This window comes from Dendropsophus ebraccatus, chromosome 2, assembly GCF_027789765.1.
Source record: "Dendropsophus ebraccatus isolate aDenEbr1 chromosome 2, aDenEbr1.pat, whole genome shotgun sequence".
NCBI lineage: Eukaryota > Metazoa > Chordata > Amphibia > Anura > Hylidae > Dendropsophus > Dendropsophus ebraccatus.
In genome coordinates, this window is record NC_091455.1 from 6,617,878 (window position 1) to 6,635,644 (window position 17,767).

Below are 17,767 nucleotides of genomic sequence, written 5' to 3' on the forward strand. Positions count from 1 at the left end.
GTACACAGCAATACTGACCTCTGTCCACTAACACTGATATATTGCAGTGTACTGTGCTCATACTTGGGAAGTGAGAGGACCCTCTTGGGTCACTTGATGACCACCTGTCATACATATGCTGCCTGGGTATATGTAGGTGTCTCCTCTCATATGGGCTCTACATGGAAGCAACCAGAGGCTTATCTCCCTGACACAGGGCCAGGATATCTCTTCTGGAACACACCTGTTCACAGCTGAGGGTTTGCTACAGTTGAATACTCCATCAGCTCAACACATCAGTAGCAGCAACTCAAGTCGTTCCCTCATTCTGATGGTTTGTTACAATGTATCAGTTCAGGTAAACTGTATCAGCATGTTTTCATTCAGTGACAGTAAGCAGAAATATTGAAGCTGAATACTAATAAGTCTGTAATACAATCTCTTTATTGGTGTATTATACAGTGAGGTTACAGCACTGAGCTCTTCAGGATGATCAGGACGGATCCCAGCGCCAGGATGATGGCCGTGTAGCTGGACTTGATGCTGATGCCGCCGCTGGTGTTACACAGGTCGGAGCTGCAGCAGGTAGTGGTGGCGGTGACCCCATTCATGGAGGCGCTGAGCGTTTGACAGACGTCTTGACATGTTTTTGCAACGTAGGTGATCTTACCTAAAACCGAGGAAAACAAACTGTGATCACTGCCTGGCCAGGGTCATGTGACTATTCTACATCATTACTAAAAGGGGCGGGGCTGTGACAACCTCTCACTCATGTTGTGTGGTCCCTGTAGCCAGATGCCCGGCAGGAGCCGCCATCCTATACGTTAATAGATGAACTCACTATCAGATGTCACCGTTGTCATACAGTACGCTGCAGTACTGCCGCAGGTTGTCGCGGTCTGGCAGTTGCTGTTAGACGTTTGTGTGTCGCAGGTGTAGCATCGCAGAGAGAAAGCTGTGGGCAAAAGCGGAGAGGTTACACATATCACACAGGCTGTGTATCTAAGTGCTGGGTTGTGTATCTAAGCCTATCTTTAGGGTTGCCTCCCAATCAGTACTTGCTTATAGGATGGTGCCAGTACTGAATAATACCAGCAATACTAATAGCTTCTCTTACACACAGCGGTAGTGGCCGCAGATAACACTTACACTCTTGATAATTGCCAGTTGGCACCTAGACCGGACAAGACGGGAGAAACATGCAAGCCCAGAGTCACTGCATTAGACTGAGACTGCATTTATATCTGTGTATGTAATGTGCATATATAGCTGTGTATGATGTGTGTATGTAATGTGCATTTATATTTGGAAGATGTGTGTGTTTATATATGTAATGTGCATTTATATCTGTGTATGATGTGTGTATGTAACATGCATTTATATCTGTGTATGATGTGTGTATGTAATGTGCATTTATATCTGTATGATGTGTATATGTAATGTGCATTTATATCTGTGTATGATGTGTGTATGTAACATGCATTTATATCTGTGTATGATGTGTGTAAGTAATGTGCATTTATGTCTGTATGATGTGTGCATGTTATGTGCATTTATATATCTATATGATGTCTGTACATGTAATGTGCATTTATATCTGTGTATGATGTGTGTATGTAATGTGCATTTATATCTGTATGATGTGTGTATGTAATGTGCATTTATATCTGTATGATGTGTGTATGTAATGTGCATTTATATCTGTGTATGATGTGTGTATGTTATGTGCATTTATATATCTATATGATGTCTGTACATGTAATGTGCATTTATATCTGTGTATGATGTGTGTGTATGTAATGTGCATTTATATCTGTGTATGATGTGTGTGTATGTAATGTGCATTTATATATGTGTATGATTTGTGTGTATGTAATGTGCATTTATATCTGTATGATGTGAGTATGTAATGTGCATTTATATCTGTGTATGATGTGTGTGTATGTAATGTGCATTTATATCTGTGTATGATGTGTGTGTATGTAATGTGCATTTATATATGTGTATGATTTGTGTGTATGTAATGTGCATTTATATCTGTATGATGTGAGTATGTAATGTGCATTTATATTTGTATGATGTGTGTATGTAATGTGCATTTATATCTGTATGATGTGTGTATGTAATGTGCATTTATATCTGTGTATGATGTGTGTATGTTATGTGCATTTATATCGGTATGATGTATGTATGTAATGTGCATTTATATATGTGTATGATTTGTGTGTATGTAATGTGCATTTATATCTGTATGATGTGAGTATGTAATGTGCATTTATATTTGTATGATGTGTATATGTAATGTGCATTTATATTTGGAAGGTGTGTGTGTGTGTGTGTATGTTATGTGCATTTATATATGTGTATGATGTGTGTATGTAATGTGCATTTTTTATATGTGTATGATTTGTGCATGTAATGTGCATTTATATCTGTGTATGATGTGTATATGTAACGTGCATTTATATCTGTATGATGTGTGTATGTAATGTGCATTTATATTTGGAAAATGTGTGTGTTTATATATGTAATGTGCATTTATATCTGTATGATGTGTATATGTAATGTGCATTTATATTTGGAAGATGTGTGTGTGTATATGTTATGTGCATTTATATATGTGTATGATGTGTGTATGTAATGTGCATTTTTTATATGTGTATGATTTGTGCATGTAATGTGCATTTATATCTGTGTATGATGTGTGTGTATGTAATGTGCATTTATATCTGTGTATGATGTGTGTGTATGTAATGTGCATTTATATCTGTGTATGATGTGTGTATGTAATGTGCATTTATATCTGTGTATGATGTGTGTATGTAATGTGCATTTATGTCTGTATGATGTGTGTGTATGTAATGTGCATTTATATCTGTGTATGATGTGTGTATGTAATGTGCATTTATGTCTGTATGATGTGTGTATGTAATGTGCATTTATATCTGTGTATGATGTATTGATAGATGTATGTATTGTCATTACCTTTCATTATTAGGCACATCATATGTTCACACTACGTGTTTAATATGAAACTTACATTGTGCTGCCATCTATGGAATCACGGCCCGAACGTATACACATAGGGGGGGATTTATGAAGACCGGCGTACAAGTACCCTGGTCTTATATTAGGCCCCGCCCCCTTTTCCCCAGCAGGATTCACTAAGAGGCGCCCGAACCTGTGGCCGGCGTACTAAATCTACACCTGCTTCCACAGCTTCCAGCAGGTGTAGATTTGGATCATGATTTACACCTGTGGGCAGGCATAAATAATGATAAATGAGGCGCAGGAGGAGACCACACCTCCTTCCCGCCTTGTCACGCCCCCCAAGGTCCTCCAGCCCACCCATTGGGGGAACGGGGCATACAGCAGGCGTACGCCAGGGTGAAGGGACGAATCTGCACTTTTTCCCTGGTGTACGCCAGAATTATTCTTGGTTGTATGGAGAGATAGGTTTTCAGGTTACTTTTGAAGGTTTGGTGGAAAAGAGCCTGATGCAAAACTTTACAGATGATTGTGTGAGGTACGAACAAGAGGGGAGCACAAATGGAGGTGATTGGAGGATCGGAGGTAGCTGGATACCAGGTCAGACGGGCAGCACCAAAGAGAGAACACTAGAGGGCAGCATAGAGGTGAGGGCACTAGAGGGCAGGACAGAAGAGAGGACACTAGAGGGCAGCATAGAGGAGAGGACACTAGAGGGCAGCATAAAGGAGAGGACACTAGAGGGCAGCACTGAAGAGAAGACACCAGAGGGCAGCACAGAAGAGAGCACACTAGAGGGCAGCACAGAAGAGAGGACACTAGAGGGCAGCACAGAAGAGAGTACACTAGAGGGCAGCATAGAAGAGAGGACACTAAAGGGCAGCATAGAAGAGAGGACACTAGAGGGCAGCACAGAAGAGAGGACACTAAAGGGTGGCACAGAAGAGAGGACACTAGAGGGCAGCACAGAAGAGAGGACACTAGAGGGCAGCACAGAAGAGAGGACACTAGAGGGCAGCATAGAGGAGAGGACACTAGAGGGCAGGACAGAAGAGAGGACACTAGAGGGCAGCATAAAGGAGAGGATACTAGAGGGCAGCACAGTAGAGAGGACACTAGAGGGCAGGACAGAAGAGAGGACACTAGAGGGCAGCATAAAGGAGAGGACACTAGAGGGCAGCACTGAAGAGAGGACACCAGAGGGCAGCACAGAAGAGAGGACACTAGAGAGCAGCACAGAGGAGAGGACACTAGAGGGCAGGACAGAAGGGAGGACACTAGAGGGCAGCACAGAAGAGAGGACACTGGGGGAAGCACAGAAGAGAGGACACTAGAGGGAAGCACAGAGGAGAGGAGACTAGAAGGCAGCATAAAGGAGAGGACACTAGAGGGCAGCACAGAAGAGAGGACATTAGAGGGCACCATAGAAGAGAGGACACTAGAGGGCAGCACAGAAGAGAAGATACTAGAGGGCAGCACAGAAGAGAGGACACTAGGGGGCAGCACAGAAGAGAGGACACTAGGGGGCAGCACAAAAGAGAGGACACTAGGGGGCAGCACAGAAGAGAAGACACTAGAGGGCAGCACAGAAGAGAAGACACTAGACGGCAGCACAGTAGAGAGGACACTAGAGGGCAGCACAGAAGAGAGGACACTAAGGGGGCAGCACAGAAGAGAGGACACTAGAGGGCAGCACAGAAGAGAGGACACTAGAGGGCAGCACAGAAGAGAGGACACTAGAGGGCAGCACAGAAGAGAGGACACTAGAGGGCAGCACAAAGGAGAGAACACTAGAGGGCATCATAGAGGAGAGGACACTAGAGGGCAGCACAGAAGAGAGGACACTAGAGAGCAGCACAGAGGAGAGGACACTAGAGGGCAGGACAGAAGGGAGGACACTAGAGGGCAGCATAGAGGAGAGGACACTAGAGGACAGCACAGAAGAGAGGACACTGGGGGAAGCACAGAAGAGAGGACACTAGAGGGAAGCACAGAAGAGACGACACTAGAGGGAAGCACAGAGTAGAGGAGACTAGAAGGCATCATAAAGGAGAGGACACTAGAGGGCAGCACAGAAGAGAGGACATTAGAGGACAGCACAGAAGAGAGGACACTAAAGGGCAGCACAGAAGAGAAGACACTAGAGGGCAGCACAGCAGAGAGGACACTAGAGGGCAGCATAGAAGAGAGGACACTAGAGGGCAGCACAGAAGAGAAGATACTAGAGGGCAGCACAGAAGAGAGGACACTAGGGGGCAGCACAGAAGAGAGGACACTAGGGGGCAGCACAAAAGAGAGGACACTAGGGGGCAGCACAGAAGAGAAGACACTAGGGGGCAGCACAGAAGAGAAGACACTAGAGGGCAGCACAGAAGAGAAGACACTAGAGGGCAGCACAGTAGAGAGGACACTAGAGGGCAGCACAGAAGAGAGGACACTAAGGGGGCAGCACAGAAGAGAGGACACTAGAGGGCAGCACAGAAGAGAGGACACTAGAGGGCAGCACAGAAGAGAGGACACTAGAGGGCAGCACAAAGGAGAGAACACTAGAGGGCATCATAGAGGAGAGGACACTAGAGGGCAGCATGGAGGAGAGGACACCAGAGGGCAGCACAGGGGAGAGGACACTAGAGGGCAGCAGAGAAGAGAGGACACTAGAGGGCAGCATAGAGGAGAGGACACTAGAGGGAAACACAGAAGAGAGGACACTAGTGGGCAGCACAGAAGAGAGGACACTAGAGGGCAGCATAGAAGAGAGGACACTAGAGGGCAGGACAGAAGAGAGGACACTAGAGGGCAGCACAGAAGAGAAGACACTAGGGGGCAGCACAGAAGAGAGGACACTAGAGGGCAGGACAGAAGAGAGGACACTAGAGGGCAGCACAGAAGAGAGGACACTAGAGGGGAGGACACTAAAGGGCAGCACAGAAGAGAGGACACTAGAGGGCAGCACAGTAGAGAGGACACTAGAGGGCAGCACAGAAGAGAGGACACTAAGGGGGCAGCACAGAAGAGAGGACACTAGAGGGCAGCACAGAAGAGAGGACACTAGAGGGCAGCACAGAAGAGAGGACACTAGAGGGCAGCACAGAAGAGAGGACACTAGAGGGCAGCACAAAGGAGAGAACACTAGAGGGCATCATAGAGGAGAGGACACTAGAGGGCAGCATAGAGGAGAGGGCACCAGAGGGCAGCACAGGGGAGAGGACACTAGAGGGCAGCAGAGAAGAGAGGACACTAGAGGGCAGCATAGAGGAGAGGACACTAGAGGGCAGCACAGGGGAGAGGACACTAGAGGGAAGCACAGAAGAGAGGACACTAGAGGGCAGCACAGAAGAGAGGACACTAGAGGGCAGCATAGAAGAGAGGACACTAGAGGGGAGGACACTAGAGGGGAGGACACTAGAGGGCAGCACAGAAGAGAGGACACTAGAGGGCAGCACAGGGGAGAGGACACTAGAGGGCAGCACAGAAGAGAGGACACTAGAGGGAAGCACAGAGGAGAGGTCACTAGAGGGCAGGACAAAAGAGAGGACACTAGAGAACAGCACAGAAGAGAGGACACTAGAGGGCATCACAGAAGAGAGGACACTAGAGGGCAGCACAGTAGAGAGGACACTAGAGGGCATCACAGAAGAGAGGACACTAGAGGGCAGCACAGTAGAGAGGACACTAGAGGGCATCACAGAAGAGAGGACACTAGAGGGCAGCACAGAAGAGAGGACACTAGAGGGCAGAAGAGAGGTCACTGGTAGTGGGCTTCTATATGCTGTATAGCTGCAGGGTAAGGAAACACTTAGGTGTATGTGACCTTTTGGATGGCAGCTGTCACATATAGTCCACTATACATAGCACTATGTATGATGTGTAGTGTGTGTGACATGTGGCTGGGGTCTTACCTGTCCCCCCCCCCCCCCCCCAATCATTACAGTTTGGTATCAGGTGTGGGTTCTTACCTGTCCCCCCTCCCATCATTACAGTATGGTATCAGGTGTGGGGTCTTACCTGTGTCCCCCCCATCATTACAGTATGGTATCAGGTATGGGGTCTTACCTAGGTCCCCCCATCATTACAGTATGGTATTAGGTGTGGGGTCTTACCTGTGGCCCCCCCATCATTACAGTATGGTATCAGGTGTGGGGTCTTACCTGTGTCGCCCCCATCATTAAAGTATGGTATCAGGTGTGGGGTCTTACCTGTGTCCCCCGTCATTACAGTATGGTATCAGGTGTAGGGTCTTACCTGTGTCCCCCCCATCATTACAGTATGGTATCAGATGTGGGGTCTTACCTGTGTCCCCCCCATCATTACAGTATGGTATCAGGTGTGGGGTCTTACCTGTGTGTCCCCATCATTACAGTATGGTATCAGGTGTGGGGTCTCACCTGTGTCCCCCATCATTACAGTACGGTATCAGGTGTGGGGTCTTACCTGTGTGTCCCCATCATTACAGTATGGTATCAGGTGTGGGGTCTCACCTGTGTCCCCCATCATTACAGTATGGTATCAGGTGTGGGGTCTTACCTGTGTGTCCCCATCATTACAGTATGGTATCAGGTGTGGGGTCTCACCTGTGTCCCCCATCATTACAGTATGGTATCAGGTGTGGGGTCTCACCTGTGTCCCCCATCATTACAGTACGGTATCAGGTGTGGGGTCTCACCTGTGTCCCCCATCATTACAGTATGGTATCAGGTATGAGGTCTTCACCTGTATCCCCCCCATCATTACAGTATGGTATCAGGTGTGGGGTCTTACCTGTGCCCCCCCCCCCATCATTACAGTATGGTATCAGGTGTGGGGTCTTACCTGTGTCGCCCCCCCCCCATCATTACAGTATGGTATCAGGTGTGGGGTCATACCTGTGTCCCCCCCATCATTACAGTATGGTATCAGGTGTGGGGTCTTACCTGTGTCCCCCATCATTGCAGTATGGTATCAGGTGTGGGTTCTTACCTGTGTCCCCCATCATTACAGTATGGTATCAGGTGTGGGGTCTTACCTGTGTCCCCCCATCATTACAGTATGGTATCAGGTGTGGGGTCTTACCTGTGTCCCCCCATCATTACAGTATGGTATCAGGTGTGGGGTCTTACCTGTGTCCCCCCATCATTACAGTATGGTATCAGGTGTGGGGTCTTACCTGTGTCCCCCCCATCATTACAGTATGGTATCAGGTGTGGGGTCTTACCTGTGTCCCCCCATCATTACAGTATGGTATCAGGTGTGGGGTCTTACCTGTGTCCCCCCCATCATTACAGTATGGTATCAGGTGTGGGGTCTTACCTGTGTCCCCCCCATCATTACAGTATGGTATCAGGTGTGGGGTCTTACCTGTGTCCCCCATCATTACAGTATGGTATCAGGTGTGGGGTCTTACCTGTGTCCCCCCATCATTACAGTATGGTATCAGGTGTGGGGTCTTACCTGTGTCCCCCATCATTACAGTATGGTATCAGGTGTGGGGTCTTACCTGTCCCCCCCCCCCATCATTACAATATGGTATCAGGTGTGGGGTCTTACCTGTGTCCCCCATCATTACAGTATGGTATCAGGTGTGGGGTCTTACCTGTGTCCCCCCCCCCATCATTACAATATGGTATCAGGTGTGGGGTCTTACCTGTGTCCCCCCATCATTACAGTATGGTATCAGGTGTGGGGTCTTACCTGTGGTAGCACAGAGGGCGATCACCAGGAAGAGGCTTGTGTACGCTGCCATTGTGAGCTGTCATCTGTGTTATAGGTGAGGATTGGCCGGTATATATATATATATATAGGGCTTTGTCTATTCAAAATATTTTTCTATGAAACTAGCCTTTCCCTTCAGCCACATCTTCTCCTCCCCCTAAAGAAAACAATGAAGCATCAATTGTTACCTGACCCTCCGGCAGTACATGTCACTCATCCCTAATCCCTGTTTGAGACCAGAGCTGGAACCAGAGACACCCACCGCCCAGTGATGTTCCCTCCTCTCACATAATAATACACCCAGTATAACAGGACTGTATATAACACCCAGAATAACAGGACTGTATATAACACCAGAATAACAGGACTGTATATAACACCCAGAATAACAGGACTGTATATAACACCCAGAATAACAGGACTGTATATAACCCCCAGAATAACAGGACTGTATATAACACCCAGAATAACAGGACTGTATATAACACCCAGAATAACAGGACTGTATATAACACCAGTATAACAGGACTGTATATAACACCCAGAATAACAGGACTGTATATAACACCCAGTATAACAGGACTGTATATAACACCCCAGAATAACAGGACTGTATATAACACCCCAGAATAACAGGACTGTATATAACACCAGAATAACAGGACTGTATATAACACCCAGAATAATAGGACTGTATATAACACCCAGAATAACAGGACTGTATATAACACCCAGAATAATAGGACTGTATATAACACCCAGAATAACAGGACTGTATATAACACCAGAATAACAGGACTGTATATAACACCCAGAATAACAGGATTGTATATAACACCAGAATAACAGGACTGTATATAACACCCAGAATAACAGGACTGTATATAACACCAGAATAACAGGACTGTATATAACACCCAGAATAACAGGACTGTATATACCACCCAGTATAACAGGACTGTATATAACACCCAGAATAACAGGACTGTATATAACACCCAGAATAACAGGACTGTATATAACACCAGAATAACAGGACTGTATATAACACCCAGAATAACAGGACTGTATATAACACCAGAATAACAGGACTGTATATAACACCCAGAATAACAGGACTGTATATAACACCCAGAATAACAGGACTGTGTATAACACCAGAATAACAGGACTGTATATAACACCCAGAATAACAGGACTGTATATAACACCCAGAATAACAGGACTGTATATAACCCCCAGAATAACAGGACTGTATATAACCCCCCAGAATAACAGGACTGTATATAACCCCCAGAATAACAGGACTGTATATAACACCCAGAATAACAGGACTGTATATAACACCCAGAATAACAGGACTGTATATAACACCCAGTATAACAGGACTGTATATAACACCCAGAATAACAGGACTGTATATAACACCAGAATAACAGGACTGTATATAACACCCAGAATAACAGGACTGTATATACCACCCAGTATAACAGGACTGTATATAACACCCAGAATAACAGGACTGTATATAACACCCAGAATAACAGGACTGTATATAACACCAGAATAACAGGACTGTATATACCACCCAGAATAACAGGACTGTATATAACACCCAGAATAACAGGACTGTATATAACACCAGAATAACAGGACTGTATATAACACCCAGTATAACAGGACTGTGTATAACACCAGAATAACAGGACTGTATATAACACCCAGAATAACAGGACTGTATATAACACCAGAATAACAGGACTGTATATAACACCCAGAATAACAGGACTGTATATACCACCCAGAATAACAGGACTGTATATAACACCAGAATAACAGGACTGTATATAACACCCCAGTATAACAGGACTGTATATAACCCCCAGTATAACAGGACTGTATATAAGACCCAGAATAACAGGACTGTATATAACACCCAGAATAACAGGACTGTATATAACACCCAGAATAACAGGACTGTATATAACACCCCAGTATAACAGGACTGTATATAACACCCAGAATAACAGGACTGTATATAACACCCAGAATAACAGGACTGTATATACCCCCAGAATAACAGGACTTTATATAACACCCAGAATAACAGGACTGTATATAACCCCCAAGAATAACAGGACTGTATGTAACAGCCAGAATAACAGGACTGTATATACCCCCAGAATAACAGGACTGTATATAACATCCAGAATAACAGGACTGTATATAACACCCAGAATAACAGGACTGTATATAACACCCAGAATAACAGGACTGTATATACCACCCAGAATAACAGGACTGTATATAACCCCCCAGAATAACAGGACTGTATATAACACCACAGAATAACAGGACTGTATATAACACCCAGAATAACAGGACTGTATATAACACCAGAATAACAGGACTGTATATAACCCCCAGTATAACAGGACTGTATATAACACCCAGTATAACAGGACTGTATATAACACCCAGAATAACAGGACTGTATATAACACCCAGTATAACAGGACTGTATATAACACCCAGAATAACAGGACTATATATAACACCCAGAATAACAGGACTGTATATAACACCTCTGGTATCAGTCCTTTCAGGTACAGTATTGGGTCACACATGATGTGGATATTGACGGCCATAATGACATATTCCATTTACCAGGTCAGGTTTTCCTCTGCTATATGAGTCTGCACCGTGAGAACCTACAGCTCCCAGTATAAATATGAATAGTGAGTGTGTGCTTGGATTTGTTGCAGGATTGGTGTCATCCATCATCTCATTCCATACGGAGAATATAGACCTGATGAGTGACTCACAGGCAAAACAAACATTTACCTCCAAGTTACTCACACGCGACACCTTCTCTGGGATAGAGTTACCCACCTCGACATCTTTATTCTCACATACTGTTTCCCATAAAATACTAAGACTTCCACATACTATACTTGACTATCCATAGTGCCATACATTGTGCCAAAATACTGTGGTACATTGGTTTAAGAGCGTTTTGCAAGAAAAGATCACAGTTTTTCAAAATCTTAACTTGGTGTAAGAGCATTGCTGTGGTGTAAGAGCTCCCTGTACTGGGTGGGAGGGGGAGTGGAGGAGGGGTATGGTCTGCATATTGGGGTCTACAGCACTGTACTCTGACCCAGGAAGTCTCCTTCACTTTCCAAATCATAGCAGATCCACTTCAGGCTGAGGCTTGCATCAGGGGACAGAACTGTGGAGGTAATCTCTTCATAGCTGAAACCCCTCCCTGCAGTCTCTGTCCGCCCTTGTGTTTCCCATTCCCTCCATTCCTGCTATAATGTGCCTGCACTCACACTCAGCTATACACATTGCTGCTTTAATGTGCCTGCACTCACATTTAGCTATAAACACTGCTGCTATAATATGCCTGCACTTACACTCAGCCATTCAATCTGCTGTATATAGTCTCTGTCACTGTCCTCCTGCACAGCTCTGTGATTTTCACTTCCTGATTGGTCTATGCTGACCACACAGCCCTCTGACAGCAGCCATGCTTCTCTATTCTAGCCTGTTGTATTACGTTCCTGCATTATGGGGATCTGCAGCTCCATCCTGTATCAACAAACTGCTGCTGTGTTATCAGGTTTATACAGTTACTATACATTATATACCACATGCTGCTATACTGTACAGTAACTTATATATCCCATATCCAGCTGCTGTGTTATCAGGGTTATACAGTTACTATACATTATATACCACATGCTGCTATACTGTACAGTAACTTATATATCCCATATCCAGCTGCTGTGTTATCAGGGTTATACAGTTACTATACATTATATACCACATGCTGCTATACTGTACAGTAACTTATATATCCCATATCCAGCTGTTGTGTTATCAGGGTTATACAGTTACTATACATTATATACCACATGCTGATTGCTATACTGTACAGTAACTTATACATCAAATATCCAGCTGCTGCTGTGTTATCAGGGTTATACAGTTACTATACATTATACACCACATGCTGCTATACTGTACAGTAACTTATATATCACATATCCAGCTGCTGCTGTGTTATCAGGGTTATACAGTTACTATACCTTATACACCACATGCTGCTATACTGTACAGTAACTTATATATCACATATCCAGCTGCTGTGTCATCAGGGTTATACAGTTACTATACATTATACCCCACATGCTGCTATACTGTACAGTAACTTATATATCACATATCCAGCTGCTGTGTTATCAGGGTTATACAGTTACTATACAATATATACCACATGCTGCTATACTGTACAGTAACTTATATATCACATATCCAGCTGCTGTGTTATCAGGGTTATACAGTTACTATACAATATATACCACATGCTGCTATACTGTACAGTAACTTATATATCACATATCCAGCTGCTGCTGTGTTACCAGGGTTATACAGTTACTATACATTATACACCACATGCTGCTATACTGTACAGTAACTTATATATCACATATCCATCTGCTGTGTTATCAGGGTTATACAGTTACTATACATTATATACCACATGCTGCTATACTGTACAGTAACTTATATATCACATATCCAGCTGCAGTGTTATCAGGGTTATACAGTTACTATACATTATATACCACATGCTGCTATACTGTACAGTAACTTATATATCACATATCCAGCTGCTGTGTTATCAGGGTTATACAGTTACTATACAATATATACCACATGCTGCTATACTGTACAGTAACTTATATATCACATATCCAGCTGCTGCTGTGTTACCAGGGTTATACAGTTACTATACATTATACACCACATGCTGCTATACTGTACAGTAACTTATATATCACATATCCAGCTGCTGTGTTATCAGGGTTATACAGTTACTATACAATATATACCAAATGCTGCTATACTGTACAGTAACTCATATATCACATATCCAGCTGCTGTGTTATCAGGGTTATACAGTTACTATACAATATATACCACATGCTGCTATACTGTACAGTAACTTATATATCACATATCCAGCTGCTGCAGTGTTATCAAGGTTATACAGTTACTATACATTATACATCACATGCTGCTATACTGTACAGTAACTTATATATCACATATCCATCTGCTGTGTTATCAGGGTTATACAGTTACTATACATTATACCCCACATGCTGCTATACTGTACAGTAACTTATATATCACATATCCAGCTGCTGTGTTATCAGGGTTATACAGTTACTATACAATATATACCACATGCTGCTATACTGTACAGTAACTTATATATCACATATCCAGCTGCTGTGTTATCAGGGTTATACAGTTACTATACAATATATACCACATGCTGCTATACTGTACAGTAACTTATATATCACATATCCAGCTGCTGCTGTGTTACCAGGGTTATACAGTTACTATACATTATACACCACATGCTGCTATACTGTACAGTAACTTATATATCACATATCCAGCTGCTGTGTTATCAGGGTTATACAGTTACTATACAATATATACCAAATGCTGCTATACTGTACAGTAACTTATATATCACATATCCAGCTGCTGTGTTATCAGGATTATACAGTTACTATACAATATTTACCACATGCTGCTATACTGTACAGTAACTTATATATCACATATCCAGCTGCTGCAGTGTTATCAAGGTTATACAGTTACTATACATTATACATCACATGCTGCTATACTGTACAGTAACTTATATATCACATATCCATCTGCTGTGTTATCAGGGTTATACAGTTACTATACATTATATACCACATGCTGCTATACTGTACAGTAACTTATATATCACATATCCAGCTGCAGTGTTATCAGGGTTATACAGTTACTATACATTATATACCACATGCTGCTATACTGTACAGTAACTTATATATCACATATCCAGCTGCAGTGTTTTCAGGGTTATACAGTTACTATACATTATATACCACATGCTGCTATACTGTACAGTAACTTATATATCACATATCCAGCTGCTGTGTTATCAGGGTTATACAGTTACTATACCTTATACACCACATGCTGCTATACTGTACAGTAACTTATATATCCCATATCCAGCTGCTGTGTTATCAGGGTTATACAGTTACTATACATTATATACCACATGCTGATTGCTATACTGTACAGTAACTTATACATCAAATATCCAGCTGCTGCTGTGTTATCAGGGTTATACAGTTACTATACATTATACACCACATGCTGCTATACTGTACAGTAACTTATATATCACATATCCAGCTGCTGTGTCATCAGGGTTATGCAGTTACTATACATTATACACCACATGCTGCTATACTGTACAGTAACTTATATATCACATATCCAGCTGCTGCTGTGTTATCAGGGTTATACAGTTACTATACATTATATAGCACATGCTGCTATACTGTACAGTAACTTATATATCACATATCCAGCTGCTGTGTAATCAGGAATATACAGTTACTTTACATTATACCCCACATGCTGATTTCTATACTGTACAGTAACTTATATATCACATATCCAGCTGCTGTGTTATCAGGGTTATACAGTTACTATACAATATATACCACATGCTGCTATACTGTACAGTAACTTATATATCCCATATCCAGCTGTTGTGTTATCAGGGTTATACAGTTACTATACATTATATACCACATGCTGATTGCTATACTGTACAGTAACTTATACATCAAATATCCAGCTGCTGCTGTGTTATCAGGGTTATACAGTTACTATACATTATACACCACATGCTGCTATACTGTACAGTAACTTATATATCACATATCCAGCTGCTGTGTCATCAGGGTTATGCAGTTACTATACATTATACACCACATGCTGCTATACTGTACAGTAACTTATATATCACATATCTAGCTGCTGCTGTGTTATCAGGGTTATACAGTTACTATACATTATATAGCACATGCTGCTATACTGTACAGTAACTTATATATCACATATCCAGCTGCTGTGTAATCAGGAATATACAGTTACTTTACATTATACCCCACATGCTGATTTCTATACTGTACAGTAACTTATATATCACATATCCAGCTGCTGTGTTATCAGGGTTATACAGTTACTATACATTATACCCCACATGCTGCTATACTGTGCAGTAACTTATATATCACATATCCAGCTGCTGTGTTATCAGGGTTATACAGTTACTATACAATATATACCACATGCTGCTATACTGTACAGTAACTTATATATCACATATCCAGCTACTGTGTTATCATGGTTATACAGTTACTATACAATATATACCACATGCTGATATACTTTACAGTAACTTATATATATCACATATCCAGCTGCTGCTGTGTTATCAGGGTTATACAGTTACTATACATTATATACCACATGCTGCTATACTGTACAGTAACTTATATATCACATATCCAGCTGCTGTGTAATCAGGAATATACAGTTACTTTACATTATACCCCACATGCTGATTTCTATACTGTACAGTAACTTATATATCACATATCCAGCTGCTGTGTTATCAGGGTTATACAGTTACTATACATTATATACCACATGCTGTTATACTGTACAGTAACTTATATATCACATATCCAGCTGCTGTGTTATCAGGAATATACACTTACTTTACATTATACCCCACATGCTGATTTCTATACTGTACAGTAACTTATATATCACATATCCAGCTGCTGTGTTATCAGGGTTATACAGTTACTATACATTATACCCCACATGCTGCTATACTGTGCAGTAACTTATATATCACATATCCAGCTGCTGTGTTATCAGGGTTATACAGTTACTATACAATATATACCACATGCTGCTATACTGTACAGTAACTTATATATCACATATCCAGCTACTGTGTTATCATGGTTATACAGTTACTATACAATATATACCACATGCTGATATACTTTACAGTAACTTATATATCACATATCTAGCTGCTGTGTTATCAGGGTTATACAGTTACTATACATTATATACCACATGCTGCTATACTGTACAGTAACTTATATATCACATATCCAGCTGCTGCTGTGTTATCAGGGTTATACAGTTACTCTACATTATATACCACATGCTGCTATACTGTACAGTAACTTATATATCACATATCCAGCTGCTGCTGTGTTATCAGGGTTGTGCAGTTACTATACATTATATACCACATGTTGCTATACTGTACAGTAACTTATATATCACATATCCAGCTGCTTTGTTATCAGGGTTATACAGTAACTATACATTATATACCACATGCTGCTATACTGTACAGTAACTTATATATCACATATCCAGCTGCTGTGTTATCAGGGTTATACAGTTACTATACATTATACACCACATGCTGCTATACTGTACAGTAACTTATATATCACATATCCAGCTGCTGGGTTATCAGGGTTATACAGTTACTGTTTATTATATACCACATGCTGATTGCTATACTGTACAGTAACTTATATATCACATATCCAGCTACTGTGTTATCAGGATTAATACAGTTACTATACATTATACTCCACATACTGCTATACTGTACAGTAACTTATATATCACATATCCAGCTGCTGTGTTATCAGGGTTATACAGTTACTATACATTATACCCCACATGCTGCTATACTGTGCAGTAACTTATATATCACATATCCAGCTGCTGTGTTATCAGGGTTATACAGTTACTATACAATATATACCACATGCTGCTATACTGTACAGTAACTTATATATCACATATCCAGCTACTGTGTTATCATGGTTATACAGTTACTATACAATATATACCACATGCTGATATACTTTACAGTAACTTATATATATCACATATCCAGCTGCTGCTGTGTTATCAGGGTTATACAGTTACTCTACATTATATACCACATGCTGCTATACTGTACAGTAACTTATATATCACATATCCAGCTGCTGCTGTGTTATCAGGGTTGTGCAGTTACTATACATTATATACCACATGTTGCTATACTGTACAGTAACTTATATATCACATATCCAGCTGCTTTGTTATCAGGGTTATACAGTTACTATACATTATACACCACATG

The 17,767-nt window shown here is 42.0% G+C and overlaps 1 protein-coding gene across 1 annotated transcript in view; it reads right to left on the minus strand.

The window, feature by feature from the left end:
• Nucleotides 1-426: 426 nt before the first annotated feature.
• The window catches only part of LOC138784266 (lymphocyte antigen 6E-like), a 28,647-nt gene continuing 11,306 nt past the window's right edge, over nucleotides 427-17,767 (minus strand). Inside the window, exons 3-5 of the mRNA XM_069959780.1 lie at nucleotides 8,635-8,812; nucleotides 821-934; nucleotides 427-649 (exon numbers count right to left, since the gene is read on the minus strand). Of these exons, the coding sequence (XP_069815881.1) occupies nucleotides 447-649; nucleotides 821-934; nucleotides 8,635-8,686 (369 nt within the window). The 5' untranslated portion in view covers nucleotides 8,687-8,812 and the 3' untranslated portion in view covers nucleotides 427-446. The remainder of the gene's footprint in view (nucleotides 650-820; nucleotides 935-8,634; nucleotides 8,813-17,767) is intronic.